This window comes from Seriola dumerili, unplaced genomic scaffold (assembly GCF_002260705.1).
Source record: "Seriola dumerili isolate Sdu_G_001 unplaced genomic scaffold, Sdu_1.0 BDQW01000149.1, whole genome shotgun sequence".
Taxonomy (NCBI): domain Eukaryota; kingdom Metazoa; phylum Chordata; class Actinopteri; order Carangiformes; family Carangidae; genus Seriola; species Seriola dumerili.
This window is the reverse complement of record NW_019174404.1, coordinates 21,969,262-21,991,561: the sequence shown is the minus strand read 5'-3', so window position 1 is coordinate 21,991,561 and position 22,300 is coordinate 21,969,262. Positions and strand designations below refer to the sequence as shown.

The 22,300-nt window shown below is 43.1% G+C and overlaps 1 protein-coding gene across 1 annotated transcript; it reads left to right on the top strand.

Moving 5' to 3' along the window:
* The first annotated feature begins 1,240 nt into the window (after window positions 1–1,240).
* Window positions 1,241–16,480, top strand: LOC111225312 (NLR family CARD domain-containing protein 3-like). Its single transcript, XM_022750099.1, has 9 exons — window positions 1,241–1,341; window positions 2,822–2,926; window positions 4,398–4,476; window positions 4,638–4,863; window positions 7,826–9,632; window positions 9,740–9,913; window positions 13,971–14,144; window positions 14,577–14,623; window positions 14,791–16,480. Exons 1-9 carry the CDS (start codon window positions 1,274–1,276, stop codon window positions 15,318–15,320), a joined length of 3,210 nt encoding a protein of 1,069 aa, XP_022605820.1. The 5' UTR covers window positions 1,241–1,273; the 3' UTR covers window positions 15,321–16,480.
* Window positions 16,481–22,300: the final 5,820 nt, after the last annotated feature.

The following is a 22,300-nucleotide window of genomic DNA, read 5'->3' as shown; positions in this document are numbered from 1 at the left end:
ACTTCACCTTTTTCTCTTAATAAGGATTTTTGTATTTATTGTTTTTTTTGGACAAAGGAGCAGAAACTATCGGGAACCAAGTCCACCTGATGAATTTGGTAATCCATATCCATTAAGAGTCTGACCGTAAAGCATTTCAGTTGCTCTGGTGGTGATTATATCTCTATGATTGTTTGCAGTGCAACAGAAAAGCTGTCTGTCAAAACATATTTGTTATAGTAAAGCGATGCCTATCTGCCTAACTGTGTCTCTGTTGTTGGTTTCATGCTGGTACTTTATGCGGGTTCAGACTTTACCATTAATCGACAAAGTAATCTGTCAAGGCCGCTTCCTCTGCCTCACACTGTTGTCTGACTGCATTCAACTGACACTGATATGAAACAGAGAAGAAGAATCAGTCGAGGAACAGCTGATATTTTAACAGGAGAAATGATGTTAATTTCAGTTTATATGCAAATGAATGATTTGTGTTTCTCTCCACATGAAGGTAGAACGTGTGAGCTGTTGTGAACTCAGCAGCATGGATCAGTGTGAGGACAGAAAGGAGGGAGCCCCTCCCTCTAAAACCACTCTGTGTGGGGAACATGAGAGCCAGACCAGAGCCCGGAGGTAAGATGAGGCTCTATAACTGTCCATGACTCTTCTCCATGTCAAAGCTCAGATCACTGCTCTGTCATTACTCCAAAAGGCCTTAGCCTTTTTTTTTTGAGTACAGCGTGACAAAAGAGATAAAAATATAATATTTAGCCTATAAGATGAGTAATAAATGATACATGTAATGATGTAATGAGTAATGAATAGTGTTACTAAAAAGCATGAATGTAAAACACAAAAGTGCACATGAAAAAAGTACATATGTTAAACAAGTACTTATGGAACACAGAAAATAAAAAATTACAGGCCCAAACGAGTATTAGTGGACTCCTGATGAGCGCCGGGCCAGTACGCAGTGCAAATCTTCTTTGTCTATTTATTTTTTTATTTTGCAGTCTGAGCCATGTTACATGTGTGCTGTATCACACTGCAGAACTTAATTTTCTATTAACTTTGTTGAGTAAAAAGGATTGAAAAGGATTTTGATTTTAATCATGCATAGTTTATCATATTTTGAATGTTTGTACCTGATTGATTGATGATTCCTTGCGAAGAGGACAGAACAGGACAAGGTTTTTTCTGATGTATATTCAGTACGTTGTTTCACCTGATGCAGATTAGATTATATCCTGTGTCTTTCAGGAGGAAACTGGAAGAACCTGAACCCAGCAGTGTGTCCATGAAGAGCGACCGGTCTAAGAAAAATCCTATATACTTCAAAGATGGACGTCACAATGTTGGTCAAAGGTAAGAGATTAAATCTGAACAGAAGCACAAAATGTCAAACAAAGTGCTTTTGCAAGTTGCAAAACACAAGGTGCACCACGCTGCTCTTCTGTTGAAGCCTGCACTTTAAAGAAGGAGCAGTGCCGTGTGTTTTTCTTGTGAGGCCTTGACCTTGATTTTGTGGTGCAGTAAACCCACAGATCTGTAGGGCAACATGTTACTTAAATATTTAGGCTACAGGTGGAGGGCACTTGCTCTGGATCTGATTAAGAGGTTGTTCTCAATAATATGCTGGAGATCAGTGTGGGTATATGTGACCTTCAGAAAGAGGAAAAATCATGGGGAATACCACCAGCTGGCCAAGGAGCTTCGCCTGGATAATGGTTGGTTCAAGGCTTATTTTAGGTTGAGTCAGGGAAAGTTTGACAATCTGCTGTCAATCCTTGGATGTAGCATCACAAAAATGACCAATAACTACAGGGGGTCCATTGGTTCTGCTGAGCATTTGTTGGCAATAGGTTATATTTGTTTTAATGTCCACATGATATTCTGGATTTAGGCCTACCCTACTGTTTATCCAACAGCCTACAAAGTCTGACAGGTGTAGATGTGGGACTTGTTACTTTCTAACTAACCATCAGGTCATTATTTAGCGCCAACCATGTTGAGAGCCATCAAAATTAGGGAAGGGTTGAAAAATTTGATTCTGATTCAAATCTATCTTCATTTGAATAATCTGATATCGATTCATAAAATCCTGAGATCGATCTTTTAATAGGCTTTCTACAATCTCCTCTGGATGGTTTTTTCATAAATAAGATGGCATTTTTTGTATTAAATTGGATAGTTGATTCTGGCTACATGCGCCTGCTGCTATACTTTAACAAACCTTTAAATGATAAGGCCCCCAACAATATGAGTAGGCAGCCATAAGGTTTTAGTGAGGATCTGGACCCACAAAGCAGAACACAGTGGAGTGATGGAAAATAATTCTTTTTATTTTAGATATTGTTGGGAGTTGTGGAGCAGGGCAGACAGGTGTGACGGACAGGCACAGAGTAGAGCTGGTGAACCGAAATCCAAACTGAGGAGATGAGATGGGGGCTGAGCGTGGCAAGCGGCAGGGTGGCAGAGAATGGACCTAAGGCACAGGAATCTAAGGGTTAATGAACAGTTCAACAAGACACAGCAAAAAAAAAGGCAAAGCTTGGCTATAGCGTAATACTGCACGATGTGAAGAGTTGAACCGGGCTTTATACTGCAGGTGGTTGTGGAGTTGATTGAATGAGATGATTTTCACTGACATTAAAGTGTTTCTCATACTGCTGACCACACTGTGAATCAACAGTTGAGTCTGCATTTCAGTTTTGACAGTGGCCCACGAGGAATCACAGAGTGTAATTCCTTGCAAAGAGGACAGAACAGGACAAGGTTTTTTCTGATGTATATTCAGTACGTTGTTTCACCTGATGCAGATTAGATTATATCCTGTGTCTTTCAGGAGGAAACTGGAAGAACCTGAACCCAGCAGTGTGTCCATGAAGAGCGACCGGTCTAAGAAAAATCCTATATACTTCAAAGATGGACGTCACAATGTTGGTCAAAGGTAAGAGATTAAATCTGAACAGAAGAACAAAATGTTTTTTTAGGCTCCGGTCAAACAGAGTGCTTTTGCAAGTTGCAAAACACAAGGTGCAGCACCACGCTGAGGAGATAAGATTGGGGGCTGAGCATTGCAGGTGGCAGGGTAGCAGAGATATGGACCTAAGCCACAGGAATCTAAGGGTTAATGAACAGTTAAACAAGACACAGCAAAAAAAAAAAAAAGGCAAAGCCTGGCTATAGCGTAATACTGCACGATGAGTCAGAACGATCTGGCGACAAGTGAAGAGTTGAACCGGGCTTTATACTGCACGTGGTTGTGGAGTTGATTGTGTGATGGACAGCAGGTGCGGAAGGAGACTGGAGGGAATAGGATTCAGGAAGCCATGCCCAGCTGAACACACACACACACACACGCACACATGCAAACTGGGCACAAACAACCACAAGAGGGAAGGGAACACAGTGGAAAACACAAGGAAAACAGGGAAAGAAAAGGACCTAATCCTGACAAGCAGAGGTAAAGAAGTAAAATGACCACGAGATACACAAGAAACTCTACTTCAAAATAAAACAGGAAATGAAACAACTATCCAGGGGCCAGTGGACAGGAAGGAGAGAAACAGGGCTAGGGAAGGAGCTGGGGTTCACGGGGGCAGCAGGGACAGAACAAGGGCTGAGGAATGGGGCAGACGACTAAGTCCCGGCAGACAGACTGGGTTGCTAAGGAGGATGGCCCAGAGGCCGGATGGACAGGCAGAGCGGCTGGAGAGGACAGCCAGGGAGCAGGCACACCGACTGGGCAGCTCCAGATGATGGCCCAGAGGAGGCCGACGCTGGAGACCGGATCTCTCAGGAGGTCGAAATCAGGTCCCCTCAGGAGACAGCAGGAGGGCGATGCTGATGCAGGCAGAGCACTTCAGGAGGCTGAGCAGGAGGGGGACGGTGTGTCATCTCAGGGAGCAAAACTGGAAAGAAATGGTGTGGGCGAGTCGCAGGCGGAGTCCCTCTGGAAGGCAAGCAGAAGTCAACTAGACCACCGACTGGGGAATAGGAGCAGAAGTTGACCGGACAGCCGACAGGACATGAGGAGCAGGTTTAACGTCAACTGGGACCCCGGACACTGGAACAGCCGATGAATCAACCAGTGCGGTCAACTTAGGAGCAGACACAGTAACAGGGGAGGCTTTGTCTGAGGAAATTGACTCTGGAGAAAAGGAGGCGTTGACCAAGATCTTCTCACACAGGAAGAGGCAAGATGCTGATCAGATGCAGGAACAGAGGAAAGATTGCCCAGGACCAGCGACTCAGTAACAGGGGAGGTGTGATCAGCATAATGAGAAACATGTTAATGTCAGGGAAAATCACCTTATTCAATATTATATCCAATCATAGAGCTAAAACGACCTTTAGCTTGTGTCTGTCTCTGTGTGGACAGACATAATGTGAACTCATTCTTCATGGTTCCTCCACAGAGTGGACCAGGAGAGCTCAGAGGTTCCCCGTGGTCAGTCTGCCCAGCAGCATCAACCAGACCTGGACTCCATATTTATGGTCTGTAAATGTTCAACAACTACTTTTACATCTGTTCTGTTCACAATAATCTCCATGCTGCACTTTTAGACCAGTGGATTGTCAGTCTGTCCAACATGGATCTGATGTTTGGCTCCATGGTTTTAGTTTGATTGTGTCATTAACATAATTTTCTGTTCCAGCTGCTGGAGGAGAACATTGTCACTTTTGTGAAGAACGAGCTGAAGAAGATCCAGAAGCTTCTGATTCCAGATTACACAGAATGCTTAGAGAGTCAGAGGGAGGATGAGGTGTTGAACAGTGAGGATGAGGAGCAGAAGAGGAGCAGCAGAGAGGCATTTCTGCAGATCACACTGGACTTCATGAGGAGAATGAAGCAGGAAAACCTGGCTGACTGTCTGCAGAGCAGTAAGAGGATTTCTCTGTTTTTATCCACAACAACATTATATAATAAGACACTTGTTATTGTAATATTGATCATGACACGTAGGTCTCTGTCCTCCCTTCTTTGCCTATGAAGAACCTCGACTCTCTCGGCTTGACTCCTCCGCCTCTGCTCCCTCTCCCAGCTCCCGCTCGCTGTCCTCCATCCCCTTGATGGGACAGGTGAACCCTCACTGGCCTCGCTTAACATGCTCAATTCTCTTTCACTTCAAAAATTAAAACAGCACAGTCTCTGTCATCCTTATCAGTGCAATACCTAACCTTATGCCAACAAATTTCAGTTAGAAGTGTTACATGTGTAGCGCGAACACCACAATTTGAAATTTGCTCTTGTTAAAGAATGGGGCACCAGTCCTCAGGGAGGACAATTTGATTAAAATTAAGGATTATTTTTGATCAATCTCACATCCAAAGTTGTGATTTCTCGATTACAGGGATCTCCGATCTTCACTTCAAAGAAACACAGGGCAACGACTGGGTCACGTTGATAATATTTATTGACTAACTAAACACAGGAGGAGTACAATGAACAATGATAATGAACATGAATCTATGACTAACGATACCTATATCTAGCAGCTGAACTAGCAGTGATTTGGGCGATGGTGAAAGAGAATGAATTTGCTATGTGTATAGCATTTATTCTTACGGTTGGAAATTATTAGGTCGGGACTAGTATTATTCCGACATCAACCCAGTTCGGAGCAAAGGATGGAGTTGCCTACTTTGAGTTGCGTGCGCTGTTGAGATCCTGGCTGGAGCCCCGGAGTTAAGTCGCTAGGTGACGGGGATGCCACGCTCCTAGTGGGTTTCTCTCAGAGATGACGGCCACTGCCAGGGGTGACGGGCTCTGCCGATGTCTCGATGGGTCAGCGTTGGCGCAGTCTGCCAGCAGACTTTCTTACATAGGCACTCTCGAGATCTGGTCAGCTGGTCCTGGTGAGGCGTGTAGCCGGAGGGCCGGAGGTTGACGGCAGAATAAGCGCTAGTATTTAATTTAATTTGCCAGATAAGATGGAAGGAATTGGTGTTGGCCAAACGACACAAAACCTTCAAAATCTTCTTGACAAAAGTTGAATTTGTCGAAAAAGAAAATGACGAAATTACTTATACACACCTGTGTGTGATTCAATTTGGAAGGCTTGGCTTGCTGAAGTAGTAAAAACGAAAATCGCGCACAAAAGTATAAGAAAATTGAGGACAAAGAACACGAGGTTGGTACCAAAGTAACAAAGTAAAGTTTAGACTAGAAACGAACGTGAGCTAGTGTGCAAAATGAGAGACAAGAATGTAAGAGACTAGACGTAAGAGTGACAGTAAGATTAAGATTGTAAAAGAAGAGAGTCTGCCCTGGAGGATCCTGCTGTTTTATCCTCGGGGTGTGTGTAGCCGGGGGGGGGGGGCTTGACAGTTGTCGCCACCCCTCAGGTTTTCCTTCTCTTTCTTTGTTTCAATAAAGAAAGAGATAAATAAAACCTTAAGTTATTTTGTTTAATTTGGTTTTACTCGCAAGTGTTGCGTATTCTACTCCCACCATGGCCCATTCATTTTACCAACGGCATATACCAACTACCTAGCTACGGTTTGGAATATACGAAATAAACTAATAACATCATCATGGGTAATAGTACACATAGAATATATTCACTAACAAAAAGATAACAATTAGTACCCACACAAATATATAGCTACAGCTATAGCATGAAATAGTAATATCAAAGTGATATATTAGGTTGCAGTTAATTTCCTAGAGGAAAAAGGGGTCCAGAATGGTCCTTAGATGGCAGTATTGTAACGTGGTGGATATTTACCTTAGAACTGATAAAATATATCTCAGCTTCCTCTTGGGCTACAGAAATGAATTTTGGACCATACTTTATGGAAATCTTTCCAGAGTAATAATGCATGAATTACCTGGTGATGGGACATTCCGTTCAATGACATTTTAATCATGCTTTATAAATGTAGAATAATGGTTATCAGTCCAGCTTGGAATGTAGGATGGTTTATGGCGGGGGCCTGTGGTTCCTCATGAGACCCCCCTTTGGGTATGAAAGGGTGTTAAAGTTGATGATGTTGTTTTCTCTTGTGAGAGAGAAATGAGTCAAGAGTGTGAATCCTGATGGTTTAGCACCTTGATAGGGCTAAATGTTCCTTTTCATGTTACCTGATAAGAGGTGGCACCCACCTATCAGTTCCAGATGAATCTCAGGGATGCGACATGAACTCAGTGTCAGTCTGTTGGGAGTGTTGTGTTTGTCTCCCATTTGTTGCAGGAGTGTTGATTCGGGATGAGTTCCATGAACTAGCCATAAATTCCGATGATATCTTAAAAGCTAGTTTATTGGTGAGAGGAACTCATTTCGTCCCTGTGTTCTATCCAGGTGATAGTTTGATGATGGGAAAGTGGACATGGGGGGCTCTCCATATACTCCAGAGCACCCCAGGTCCTTACCATAAATCTTGTGTCCGGTCACTGGCGTCCACCAGTGTCAGCTACACATGCTACACTCCCATAGCCTTCATCATTTTAAGCTAAATTAGCTAAGCTGCTGACATTATAAAATCTCCTCACTGAAATAGATACAACCAAGTAAATGCAGCCTCTTCAAAAAATGGTAGAAACAATAAAAAACTATGTATTATAAATCCTAAACTGTAAACCTTGTTACATTGCATTGTTTCAGTGCAAGAGGAGAGAAGTGTTACTCATCTCACGCTAGCTTTGGACCAGTGCCTACCTCATAAAGTTTGTTGTGACCTGTCTGTTGATCGTGTCATTGTTTCAGGAAACAGGAAGGTAGGGCCAAGGGGGAGTAAGGAGTAGCTAAGAGTGTGAATTTGTTGAGACTATCACTTGACAGACTTGCGGCTGAAAAAGTTAGATATAGTTACTTAAAGAAAATGTGTTTATGTGTTCTTTCAGAATCTCCTGCTATGTGCCAGCCTAGACTCAAAGCTAAGCTGAAGAAGAAGTTCCAGTGTGTGTTTGAGGGTATCGCTAAAGCTGGAAACCCAACCCTTCTGAATCAGATCTACACAGAGCTCTACATCACAGAGGGAGGGACTGGAGAGGTCAATGATGAACATGAGGTCAGACAGATTGAAACAGCATCCAGGAAACCAGACAGACCAGAAACAACCATAAGACAAGAAGACATCTTTAAAGCCTCACCAGGAAGAGATGAACCAATCAGAACAGTAATGACAAAGGGAGTGGCCGGCATTGGGAAAACAGTCTTAACACAGAAGTTCACTCTGGACTGGGCTGAAGACAAAGCCAACTGGGACATACAGTTCACATTTCCATTCACCTTCAGAGAGCTGAATGTGCTGAAAGAGAAAAAGTTCAGCTTGGTGGAACTTGTTCATCACTTCTTTACTGAAACCAAAGAAGCAGGAATCTGCAGGTTTGATCAGTTCCAGGTTGTGTTCATCTTTGACGGTCTGGATGAGTGTAGACCTCCTCTGGACTTCCACAACACTGAGATCCTGACTGATGTTACAGAGTCCACCTCAGTGGACGTGCTGCTGACAAACCTCATCAGGGGGAAACTGCTTCCCTCTGCTCGCCTCTGGATAACCACACGACCTGCAGCAGCCAATCAGATCCCTCCTGAGTGTATTGACATGGTGACAGAGGTTAAAGGGTTCACTGACCCACAGAAGGAGGAGTACTTCAGGAAGAGGTTCAAAGATGAGGATCAGGCCAGCAGGATAATCTCCCACATCAAAACATCACGAAGCCTCCACATCATGTGCCACATCCCAGTCTTCTGCTGGATCACTGCTACAGTTCTGGAGGAGGTGTTGAAAACCAGACAGGGAGGAGAGCTGCCCAAGACCCTAACTCAGATGTACATCCACTTCCTGGTGGTTCAGTCCAAATTGAAAAATGTCAAGTATGATGGAGGAGCTGAGACAGATCCACACTGGAGTTCAGAGACCAGGGAGATGATTACGTCTCTGGGAAAACTGGCTTTTGAGCAGCTGCAGAAAGGAAACCTGATCTTCTATGAATCAGACCTGACAGAGTGTGGCATCAATATCAGAGCAGCCTCAGTGTACTCAGGAGTGTTAACACAGATTTTTAAAGAGGAGAGAGGGCTGTACCAGGACAAGGTGTTCTGCTTCGTCCATCTGAGTGTTCAGGAGTTTCTGGCTGCTCTTCATGTCCATCTGACCTTCATCAACTCTGGACTCAATCTACTCTCAGAAGAACAGTCAACCTCCCACAACTCCAAGAAGAGAAAATCCAAGAAAGAATCCAAAGAGACAAACTTCTACAAGAGTGCTTTGAACAAGGCCTTACAGAGTCCAAATGGACACCTGGACTTGTTCCTCCGCTTCCTCCTGGGTTTTTCGCTGCAGACCAATCAGACTCTCCTACAAGGTCTATTGAGACAGACAGGAAGTCACTCACAGACCAATCAGAAAACAGTCCAGTACATCAAGAGAAAGATTGAAGAGACTTCCTCTTTAGAGAAAACCATCAACCTGTTCCACTGTCTGAATGAACTGAATGATCAGTCTCTAGTGGAGGAGATCCAAAAGTCCCTGACTTCAGGAAGTCTCTCCACAGATAAACTGTCTCCTGCTCAGTGGTCAGCTCTGGGGTTCATCTTACTGTCATCAGAACAAGAGCTGGATGTGTTTGACCTGAAGAAATACTCTGCTTCAGAGGACGCTCTTCTGAGGCTGCTGCCAGTGATCAAAACATCCAAGGCAGCCCTGTAAGTGTATAGATAGTTGAATTTATTCACCATTATATATACTTATGCAGCTTTTTTTTAAACTGGAGAGAAAATAAACAACTCATTAGTTATTTTTTTCTTTTCAGACTGAGTGGCTGTAACCTCTCAGAGAGAAGCTGTGAAGCTCTGTCCTCAGTCCTCAGCTCACAGTCCTCTAGTCTGAGAGAGCTGGACCTGAGTAACAACAACCTGCAGGATTCAGGAGTCAACCTGCTGTCTGCTGGACTGAAGAGTCCACACTGTACACTGAAAACTCTCAGGTCAGGATTCAATTGATGACCATTAAAAATCTCATTTACATTAGATGAACAGCTTTACCACAGCTTGTAGCAGATTTAACATGTTTAGATAAGAAGGGTGCCAGTCAGAATTATGTCTGACAAATTATAGTCAAACCATACAATGAAGCAAATAGCAAAATAGCAATGAAATATTCAACACAAATAAACCAGCACTACTGTATGTATGTTGCCCAGCGTTTTAAAGTTCAGTCCAAAGAGTAAGGTGGACACCTAAAGCACCTCTGTTGAGTGGAAATAACTCAGATCAAGACGTCTTAAATTCCAGAGAAAGAAACAAACTACAGTATTTAGTAAAATAATGTCATTACCAAACTCTAGATGGGGATAATATCAAATAATATTAAACATTCTTATATGGGCTAAACATTTTGAACTCAGAGCGACTTGATTCTATCATACAACAATTGAAAAATCAGCCTGATGCAAGACTCAATAGTTACTCACACATGGGAACACATTGTTGAACAGCCACCATCCACCATGGGAAAAAGGAAGAAAGAAACTGATGACATGTGCAACTCAACTACATAGCAGCAGTGACAGTCTCATTTACATTGTGGGACTTTCGTACAGCTGCCCCCAAAATTATGACAGTTGTAACTTTGTACACACAACAGAATGTCCATCAGCCTATGGTAGATACATTAACAACATCCTCCTTAATAGCAGGGAGTCTAATCAAACAATTTGCGCATATTCCTTGTTCGAGCATCTGGGTGGCTGCTAGTTGGAATGCGTCCATCATCCTGACACCTTTCCTACAAACCAGAATGCTCGAGGATGCTCGAGGATGCTGAGGATCAATAATGAAAACCACTTGACTGACTTCCAGGTCTTCCTCATCCTTTTTCCATTTTTTTCACGCTTACTGATCAGGTAAGTAATTTCTGGCAAAGTTGATCCAGAAATGATACACAGGGATTTCGGTCTGCCTTCATTGGAGTGTTCCAAGTGTGTCACTTGCAGCATACATAGCCTGCAGAAGTGATGTGTCGTGACCACCCTTCAGAAGGACATTAAGAATGACTGAATTCTGACATGCCACTTCAGATGACACATCTACCAGCGGCTTCAAATTGAGCACACCTTCTACCTTGAGTAGGACTGTGTGTAAAATGACATCTGTAAGTACTTGGTTTTCCAGAACTACTCGCTGAGCAACTTACACAACCTTTACCTCTCTACCCCACACTTCATCAAAGTGAAGTAGGTGAATTGAAAGAGATTTAGAATCAGATTATTACCAGATTGAAGTTGAGGATGCGGACAAACCGGACAAGACGGCTTTTGTATGCCTGGTTGGGTTTTGGGAATTTAACCGAATGCCTCAAGGCAAACGCACCTAAAACATTTAAAATATTGATGGGAAAGTGCATGGGAGGCATGCGTTCAAGGAAGATACTAGTTTTCTTGACTTACTAGTATTCTTGAAAACCCTGGAGGAGCATGAGCTGAGACTGATGATTTACCTTGATCGTCACAGAGAGTTTGGGTTGAAGCTATCCCCAGAAAAATGTGTCTTCTTCAAGACATCCATCCGTTATCTGGGCCATGTAGTCTCTAGGAACGGAGTTCAGACCGATCCAGAGAAAATCGCTGTCCTTAAGACTTGGCTATTTTCTCAGAACCTCAGAGAGTTCAGGTATTTTGTAGGGTTTGCTGGGTATTACACTAGGTTTGTTAACGGCTATTCCGGCATCATGAAGCCCCTTCACGGCCTAACATCCAGTTATCCATCTTCCCACAACAAATCCAAACTGAAAGACAAAGCAGATCAATACTCCAATCCAAAGGAACCCTTTGGAGATCATTGGACACATTGACAGCAAGTGTTGGAGCTGGTTGTTCAAAAACTTACCTCTGCTCCTCTGTTGGGTTTTACAGATCCTCAAAAGCCCTATGTACTCCATACTGATGCTACCACCAGCAGGATCAATGTTGTTTTGTATCAAGAACAGGAAGGCCAGCTTTGAGTCATAGCCTTTTCAAGCAGAGGGCTGTCTCAGTGGGACAACCACTACCCACCACACAAGTTGGACTTTTTGGCACTCAAGTGGTCAGTGACCGAAAAGTTCAGCGATTATCTTTACGGCAATCATTTCACCATTGTTATTGATAGTAGCCCATTGACATACATACTGACCTCAGCAAAATTGGACGCGACAAGATACTAATGGCTGGCAGCATTTTCCACATTCTCATTCAAACTGTTGTACCGACCTATAAAACAAAATGCTGATGCAGATGGGCTGTCCCTCAGAACCCATAGGAAATTGTCAGACAATCTAAAATCACAAAAAGTCATTGAAGAAATATGTGAGTTTACCCAAGAGCATCTCTGATCTACAGAGCATTGATGCAGTAGATCAAGCTGTTCAAGCAATCCGTGAGGGACAGTTTGTCTACAGTGACAGCCCTGGTGACCAGGGCAGTGCTGGTGGTGCTGTCCTAGTCGTAACTCTTGTCATCTCCACTGATGCTGTGCCCGACAGTTATGGGCAGGAAGATCAATTTGGAGGATTGCCAGTTATTCCCCATCTAACTGAGGCAGAGTTGGCAAACAAACAAAGAGTTCACCAATGTATTTCTGAGTGTGGGGACAAGCCAACCCCTACACTGAGGAGTGAACTCCCTGATCTTCCACTCCTGTTGAGGGAGTTAAATCACCTTGAGCTCCTCAATAACATCCTGTACAGGAGGGCCCACACAGTGGCAAAGTGTCTGTGGGAAAATTTTATTGTACACTATGGGATCCAAGAAAGACTACATAGTGATCAGGGATCAGATTTTGAGTCCTGCTTGTTCAAAGAGCTTTGTGAGATAGCTAGCATAAATAAGGTGAGAACGACCCCATACCATCCTAGCGGCAATCCTACTGAGTTATTTAATCACACCCTATTGGACTTGCTAGGTACTCTGAAGAGTCAGGAGAAGTCCCAAACAATTGTCCATATAGATTGCTGGCTGAATCTTATGAGCACTCCAAGGAGGGAAGGAGCAAGAGTGGACCCAAGGAGCAACGCACTATTCTGTGATTGTCACTTGTAGTGAACAAACAGTCAAAACCAATCCTGTCCTTACCGTTGTGTAAAACTTCATATGCCTTCATATGGCCAGAGCAGGATGGTGACTGCTATGAACGGGACCTAATGGCATTCCTGTTTAGCATGGTCTCCCTCCTCTAGTAGTTGATGTTGATGTAGCTCCTCCAGATCAAGACGTTAAACCTGGTCATCCAGCACTGCTGTGGGTATGTGAAGCAGTAGCTCTGACATCAGTATCCTCAGGCTCCATTATCTCCAGTGGTGTACAATAAACAGACAATGAAACACAGTACAGCAATTAGTAAAATAATGTAAGTACCATAATCTACGTAGTGGTAATATCAAATAATATCAATTAAGCATTTTTACATAGGTTAAACATTATGAACTCAGATTGACTTGATTCAATCTTACCACAACTGAAATAACAATCTGAAGTAGCTAACAAGACCTAGAATGACATTTCCACAATTTGACACAGTATCACATTATTAATCCTCAATTACTGTCTACAGTTGAAATAAAACACGTATATACACATATACACATACATATTAATTCACTAACCAAGTAGAGATTCACACACATTAACATATTATGAACATCCACCATCCACCAAGGGAAAAAGTAAGACAGAAACAGACTGACAAAATGTACCACTCATTTAGTAGGTGGGGTTTCCTTGTCAGGTCGACAGGGGCTGTACCCCAGCAACTACATAGTAATATTGACAGCCTAATTTTTATTGGTGAGACTTTCACACATATGTGTTAGCATGTTGATGTTGCAGTTGAGCTCAAAAAACCAACCTGTCCACCATGAGTGTACACTCTGAAACATTTTCATTATAATAACACGGGTCCTGTTAACTCCCTGATTTTGACATTGTATTTTTTATTTATTTTTCCAGAGAAAGTTACACAGCAGTATCCAGCAGTATCTGTCATGTGTGTCGTTTTGTGTGTCTGCAGTCTGTCAGGTTGTCTGATCACAGAGGAAGGCTGTGTTTCTCTGGCTTCAGCTCTGAGCTCCAACCCCTCCTATCTGAGAGAGCTGGACCTGAGCTACAATCATCCAGGAGACTCAGGACTGAAGCTGCTGTCTGCTGGACTGGAGGATCCAGACTGGAAACTGGACACTCTCAGGTATGGGGAGGCCTGCTGCAGCCACAGATACAGGTTGAACATAAAAAAGTGTAGGAGATCTCAAAAAATTATATTTGCGTGATGGTAATAATTTATGCTTTTGTACAGCAACAGTTTGAGAAATATACTTTTCTTCCCTCTTACATAGGATTCGTATCAGTCTCTATAATGAGAGAGGTCAAGCATATCTTTAGCCTAGCTTAGCACAAAGAGAAAAAATTAATTACCAGTGAAGTATGATAATTAGTTAAAACTGTGCTGGAACGTGACATCCACAGACAGGACTTTTGAGATATTACATTCAAGTTTGTTTTTCAAATTGTTGGGCTGCTCCTTTTTCAGTTCATAACAATCTGTGTATGAGAGCCATGTATTATCCATGTCTGCATGCTGAAAGAGAATGTGCTGGTCTGATCCCCCTCCTCCTTTCAGGGTGGAGCCTGATGGAGTCCAATGGTTGAGACCAGGTCTGAGGAAGTGTAAGTGTGTTTTTAATTTGATTCATGGAAACAAAGCAGCACATTCAACCATATTCAAACTGTCACATCACTCATTCAGATCACTGATGTCATGAGTCATCGTCAAAGTGATAATATATGATCATATGATAGATCAATAACTGCAATTGTCTGCTTCTCTCCATCAGATTCCTGTGAACTCACAATAGACACAAACACAGTGAACACAAAGATCAAACTATCTGACAACAACAGGAAGGTGACACGTGTAGAGGAGGACCAGTCATATCCTGATCATCCAGACAGATTTGACCACTGGCCTCAGCTGGTGTGTACAACTGGTCTGACTGGTCGATGTTACTGGGAGGTCGAGTGGAGCAAAGCAGTTCGTGTATCAGTGAGTTACGGAGGAATGACAAGGAGAGGAGACAAAGACGATCGTGTTTTTGGATGGAACGATCAGTCCTGGAGCCTGAGCTGCTCTAATGATGGTTACTCTTTCCGGCACAATAAGAAAGTGACATCTATCTCCTCCTCCTCTGTCTCTGACAGAGTAGCAGTGTATGTGGACTGTCCCGCTGGCACTCTGTCCTTCTACAGGATCTCCTCTGACTCACTGATCCACCTCCACACCGTCAACACCACATTCACTGAACCTCTGTATCCTGGGTTTGCAGTCTGGTGGCCTGGTTCCTCAGTGTCTCTGTGTTCAGTGTAGCAGAGAGCGTCTCCACCTGAGAAACGTTCTCACTGTTGAACACGTAGTTTATTCGTTTCATATTAGCAATATGTTTAAGTCAGTTGTTTGATCTGTGTCCTGTATTTGTACATGAAATTTCCATGCCAAAGTAAAAAACAATTAAAGTTGCAGCATTGATAAAAAACATCCTCAAGGAGTTCAGAAAACAGTCTAGTTCATTTAGCAGCTATTCTGGAGTTCTCAATTGTATCTTGTAATTTTCCTCAGCATGATGAAATGTGTCCTCTAAAATTAAGTGTTGTGGCTTTAGTAATGAAGTCCCATCACTTAAAGTAAGAGATTGAGAAAAGATAATTTCATGACTTTTAAAGATGCTGATGAGTAAGAAAAGATCATTGGTCAGAGACCAGTTTGGACTTTACAGCTGAATTAACTCTCTGTTCATTTTGATATGAGCTGTACTTATTGTGAACTTAAAATGTGAGTTCATTTTTTTTTCTAATCTATTAACATGCAAAAGGGGCAGTTGGACAAACTGAAGCCATTTAAACAGCATTTCTGTTATATTGAGGTCATAATGTCACATAATCATTCATTGCAATGGGACTTTGGTAACATTCTTATCCCCTGCTAGATGACAGATAGTAAAAGACTTACAATACCTATATACCTCTGTGTTCAGACACGGTCAGTTAAACTTGCTTATAAGTCTGTCCTAAGTCTTTTTTTGTAATATCTTCCTTTTCTCTCTTTCTCCCATTACCTTTGCCACTTGTCTGTCAGTCTTTGCTTAATAATCTAATCTAATCTAATCAATGAGTTTCTGTTTTTTGCCTCCTTTGTGACCTTGTCTGCCATTTAATTTCCTTTAATGCCAATGTGTGCTGTATTCATACAAATATTACTGCCCCATCATTTAAATTCTGTATGTTTGTTGTACTTGTATCAGAATATCTGGTCTGCTGTCTGAATGACTGAACTGTAAACTGGCGAGTGATGAACTTGAACCTGAACAAATGATTTTTATCAACAGTCTTGTTTTTTCTATCCACTGTACAGCTAACAATATTGCAAGTATTTCTCCTGTGTAAACTGAAACTTCATCATTTATACTTTTCCCTACTACTCTGGATCAACAAATGCAACTGCAACTATCATAGGCCTATATGGTATGTGAATTATAAATATAATAAATAATATTTTTTACAATAACTTAATTATCTTTATTTTTTTCCTTTGTTTTCTAACTATGTAAATTTTCTGTGGTGTCTGGAAGTATCCAAGGTGGTATTGTTAGTAATGGCACCATTTGACTAGCATTTCATTGACTTACTTTAAGTTTCCCAATGGATGGATGGATGGATGGATGGATTATAATAAACCATTATTGTTCATTAGTCCAGGTCATGAGCCACTTCCTTTGGCTGAGGTGTTGCATAGCCTGATGGCAGTGGGAACAAAGGATCTCCTGAACCTCTGTTCAGTGAAATGAGAAGTTTGCTGCACCTGTACCTTACATTGCATGCGTCTCTCCACAACAGTCCTGAGTGAGTCCAGACTCCTGCCAAGCACAGACCCAGCCTTTTTTACCAGCTTGTCCAGTCTCTTTGTGTTCATGTTGGACATGCTGCCACCCCAGCAGACTGCAGCATAAAAGAGTACACTGGCCACCATAAAACATGTGCATCAAACATTGTTTGACTTTTCAAGTTATGATTACTAAGTTTTATTTCTATTAGGGGTGCCAGTCAGGTCTCTCTCCTGGCATTCAAGATAAGTCGAGTTCAAGATTAGGTCAAACAATACACAAAGGATGCACATTCAAAATGTGAGCACAGTAGTTACCAAAGGGTGGCTGGCAATGACGGGTGGATGACGATAAGTATGGGATTTGGGTCTACTGCAATGAGCATTTTGCTCTGTGTTGCTCCTACTGACCTGCTCTGACTCCCTCCTAAAACTGAATGAACTGTGTTGATTTGCAAAGAGGAAACATTTCAACCCATCTTGTGTAGTAATTCACGAAGACAATGAAGTAGAAGTTAGGGATGGGTACGAGTACTCGTTGTTGATGTCATTATTCAAGTAGCGTCTCACCACTTGCGCACCTGTGCACGTGTTGTTTTTGGCTACATTAGTTAAACCCAGGTAGCGTTACATGCACCATGGCAGCCGTGACTAGGGAAAGAGATGTCAGGAAATACTTTGATTAAAAAAGACGACAATAACGTTAAGTTCAAGATATGTGTCATTAAACTTGCATATCATGTTCTCCGACAGTCAAACATGGGTGTGGTCAGGGAGGTCCGTGTCCAACTGGAAACAAAAGCGGAATCTTTAAACCGGTGGTCCCAGTCAGACATGGACCTCTCGTATTTCGTTTTTTTACGGTAAAAAAAATACATATATAATTTGCGAGTAATCTAGTACTTGTTCATAAGGTAGTGAAAGTACTTGAATATTGAAATTACTGAAAATGCCCATTCCTAGTATAAGTTGCTATTGGAGCTTAGAGGAAAGGAGCCCATGAAATCAACTTCTAGCATATCCCAAGGTTCTTTTTCTACAGTTTGTTGAAGTTTTCCAGTCCCTTCTTGGACTCAGGTTTGTAGAGCTGGTAAACCCGGCAACATCGCACATTCTCTCACATCCATGCTCCATGCTTATCTCATGGTATGTACACTTGATATAAGGTTTTAGAAGGTAACTGCACTACTCTGTGTCACAGCCTGCTATGCCGATTTCTCACTCTCCACTCTGCCACACCTCCTAATCAGCTTCACTGTCCTCACCTGTTGCCCCCAGCTGCAGTCGATCTCCAATCGGACCATTATATAAACGTCCCCGGTTCACTCGCTCCTTGCCAGATTGTTCTCAGCGTCATGCTTGACTTTCCAGTGATTATCCCCAGACTGACTTCCTGTTTTCGACTCTGCTTGTCCCTGACCATCCTGCCTCGTCTCTGCCCCGGTAAATACCTTAGCCTTCTGTCCCCGACCATGAGTTCTGCCTGTGCGCTTCCTGGTCCCCGTCTGCCCATTCCTGTGGCTGTTGGGCGTTTTCCAGCTCCCTCGACGACATCTCCAGCCTGCTCCCTGACACACGGCACTGCCAGCCCCAGCCTTCGGGTCACCTCGCTCCACTCATTGGACCCCGGGCTCTCCAGCCCCGGACCCTATCCTCGAGTCCTCATACCCACCTGTGTGTGTTCTCTCTGCTTGTATTTCAATAAAGGTCATTTCAAACTATCCATCTGTTTGGTTGTGCTGCACGTGGGTCCTATCACACCCTGTTACAACTCTGTATACTATGTCCTCCAAAACAGTGAACTTGGTGGTCAGATTTTCAATCACTTCTCCTGTTTCTATGATTTTGTCACACAGGCTCTGGATGAAGAAATTTTCCTGCTGGGCTTTCCAAATGTCCTCATGTGATTTGGGTTTTTTCAGAGGTGTCCCTCTCAGACCATAGCACAGCAGCATAAGGTAAGTGTTGACAGTCATTCACAGGAGCTCTTGACAGAGCATCCGGGACTGTATTGAAGGCGGAAATCTCATGCTCATCACTGTCCCTAAGACACAGTTACCCAAACTGTGTTTGTTTTGTGAGGTAATCCACAATCCAGGACGTGAAGCAGGGATCCACCCCCATCCCTTCCAGCTTGTCTTTAAGGATGGGGGGTTGGATGGTGTTAAATGTTCTTGAAAAATCAAAGCACATAATCCTCATGTAACTACCTGGCTCATTAAGAATGGGCCCCGTGGAGCATGTAAAGGGCAGCATCATCCACTCCAATATGTTCTTTGTAGGCGAGCTGTAGGGGGTGTAGTGCATGTTCAACCTGTGGCTTCAGAAGGTGGAGAAGCAGCTGCTCCAGGGTCTTCATGATGTGTGATGTGAAGGCCACTGGTCTGTAGTTATTTATCCCAGCTGGTCCTCCTACTTTAGGGACTGGAACAAGACAAGATGTTTTCCACAGGACTGGGACCCTCCCTGTTTGAAGGCTTAAGTTAAAGATCCTCTGGACAGGCTCAGCCAGCTGGGCTGCACAGTCCTTTAACAGCCTCGGACACACACCATCCGGGCCTGTTGCCTTTCCAGGATGTAGCCTCTTGAGCCTCTCCTCCCCTCTTCTGCTGTAAAGGACAGGAGACTTGACCCAGTGTGGAGGGAGCTGCAGCTGCAGTGTCAGGTTGTGGAGGAGATGCCGTAGGAGAAGCTGCAGCTGAAGCAGTGGGAGAGAGAACAGGTGAGGGTGTGTCACACCTTTTGTAGAACAGGTTGAACACATTGGCCTTGTCCACATCACCTGATGTTGCCTGGCTGTTCTTGTCCTTATATGGTCCTCATCCCCTTCCACACCTCTCTGGTGTTGTTGTGCTGCAGCTTCCTCTCTACTTTCTTTTTGTAGTCCTCCTTCTCCTGCTTTAATCTCCTCTTCAGCTCATGTTGCACACACCTGAGCTTCTCCCAGTCTCCATCCCTGAAGGCCTCCTTTTTCTGGTTGAGGAGGGATGCTGATGTTTGATTTATGTTACTGGTGATCCAGGGTTTGTTGTTTGGAAACCAGTGTACAGCCTTTGCTGGTATTACAGTGTCCATACAGAAGTTAATGTAGTCCGTGGTACATTCAACCATTCTATCAAGGTCAGGGTCCTTGCTGTCAAAACAGCCCTTTAGAGACTCACTGGCCTCTGGGTTCCAGTTCCTGAATGAGAGGGTGGTTGTACACATGGTTTGTAGGAAGGCTGAAGAAAAACCAGATCATGATCTGATCTGACATTTTTTCCAGAATCCTGTATTTTCCAGCCTCAGTGCTGTTAATCTTCCTTGGCTCAATGTACCTGGCTTTAGTCGAAGAACAGGAAAGAGGCGGGAACTTGGGTCTTGAGGAATCGTAGCATTTATTTACTGACTAACAGCCTAAAAAGTGCACAGGCTAACTGCTAACTGTTAACTAAATAGCTAAATCTGTGCACCGGTTGCCAGTGTCACCTCTCTCTCTCTCTCTCTACACACACAATATGTACCGATCTATTCCTGAAGGTAGCTGCTCTCCACCTGTGAAAATATTCTGTCTCTAATTTCTCAATCTTACAGCAGGTCTCACACAGAGATGATGAATCACAGTGTAATTTGCTCGTTTACTTGCTGCTCCTGACTCTTAACACTTAATGTGCAAGTTTAGTTTTACATACATCTGTGCATGCGTATAATGCTGCAATATCATAACTGATTCTGAACAGCAGAAGCTGAGTCAAGGACAGCTTGACAAGCACACCTTGGCAATGGCTACAAATGGCAAACAAAAAAAACTGCCAAACTGTCAGAAATTGACAAGAAGAGACAAAAAAATGACAGAGAGGACAGACTGATTTTCACAGTGATGCTTTTATTGTGAAAAGATTTTAAATCAACTTTTCAAATTTTTAACCTTCCATCTTTAAAGGACTGGAAGAGGAAAACTTTTACAAGGAATCATTTAGAAGAGTTTATTAAAACAAACTGATTTAATACATACAGAGACAGACATGTACAGAATGAACAGTTTCTTTAACAGGAGAGTGCCACCATCCCATATAAAGGGCAGGTGATGGTGTTGGGGCACTGGAAACCTTTTTAAGGGATGTTCCAAAAAGCAGGTCAGCAAAAATCTCAGTGACATTTATCAACAAAAAAATTACCAGACAGAGGAAAAATGAACCCCCAGGAAATGTGCAGCCTCACAGCGAGCTGCCACCTGCTCTCTCTGGACCACTGAATGGCATTTTACCTTCTCCTTCGCACCTAGCTGGAGCATACCATCAGCTTAGGTAAGTATGGGGGTGAGCTAAACAAACACTTGTCTTCCCAACCATACCAACCCCTACACAACTGCTACACACTGGATTTATATTACTCCCGACAATACTCAATCTACAATAAGCACAAAGAAATGATTTGAATGTGCACGAGGTTCATCCCACTGTCATCTACTATTTACTATCTAATGAACAGTTTTACCTCTCTTTCCCCATACTACAAATGTCCGGTCCCTCACTACTAAGAGGACCTAATGATGCACACCTGCATCCCCTCTACATGATTGCGCTGATCTACCCCACTAACCTAGACAGACAACTGAAAATAAACAAAGTGGGCTGACCAATCCAACATAACAAAGCTGCAAAGAAAGATAAACCCCTCTCACTATTAATGTATTGAATAATCAAAACCTGAAAAATTAATAGAAACATCTGAATAAAATACTGATGATATAACAGTGATGGTCACTAAACAGTGATAATGTGGGGGATCAGGGCCTAGTGAAGAGGGAAACAAAGCAGCTTTTTTTTTACAGAGACTCTCTGCTACACTGAACACAGAGACACTGAGGAACCAGGCTTTGACCAGAACCCAAACCCAGGATACAGAGGTTCAGTGAATGTGGTGTTGTAGGTGTGGAGGTGGATCAGTGAGTCAGAGGAGACTCTGTAGAAGGACAGAGTGCCAGCAGGACAGTCCACATACACTGCTACTCTGTCAGAGACAGAGGAGGAGGAGGGTATATTTATCACTTTGTTATTGTGACAGACATAATGACGACCATCAGAGCAGAACAGACTCCAGGACTGATCGTTCAGTCCAAACACACACTCTTTTATGTCACCTGTCCTGCTGATTCCTCTGTAACTCACTGATATATAAACATTCCCTCTCCACTCGACCTCCCAGTAACAGCGACCAGTCAGACCAGTTCCACACAGCAGCTGAGGCTGCTCTTCAAATCTGTCTGGATGATCGGGATACAGCTGTTCCTCCTCCACATGTGTCACTTTCCTGTTGTTGTCAGACAGCTTCACGTTTGTGTTCACTGTGTTTGTGTCGATTGCGAGTTCACAGGAATCTGATGGAGAGAAGAAGACACAGCTGCAGTTATCGATCTATCATCTGATTATTTACTGACTCATGACATCAGTGATCTGAATGAGTGATGTGACAGTTTGAAGATGGTTGAA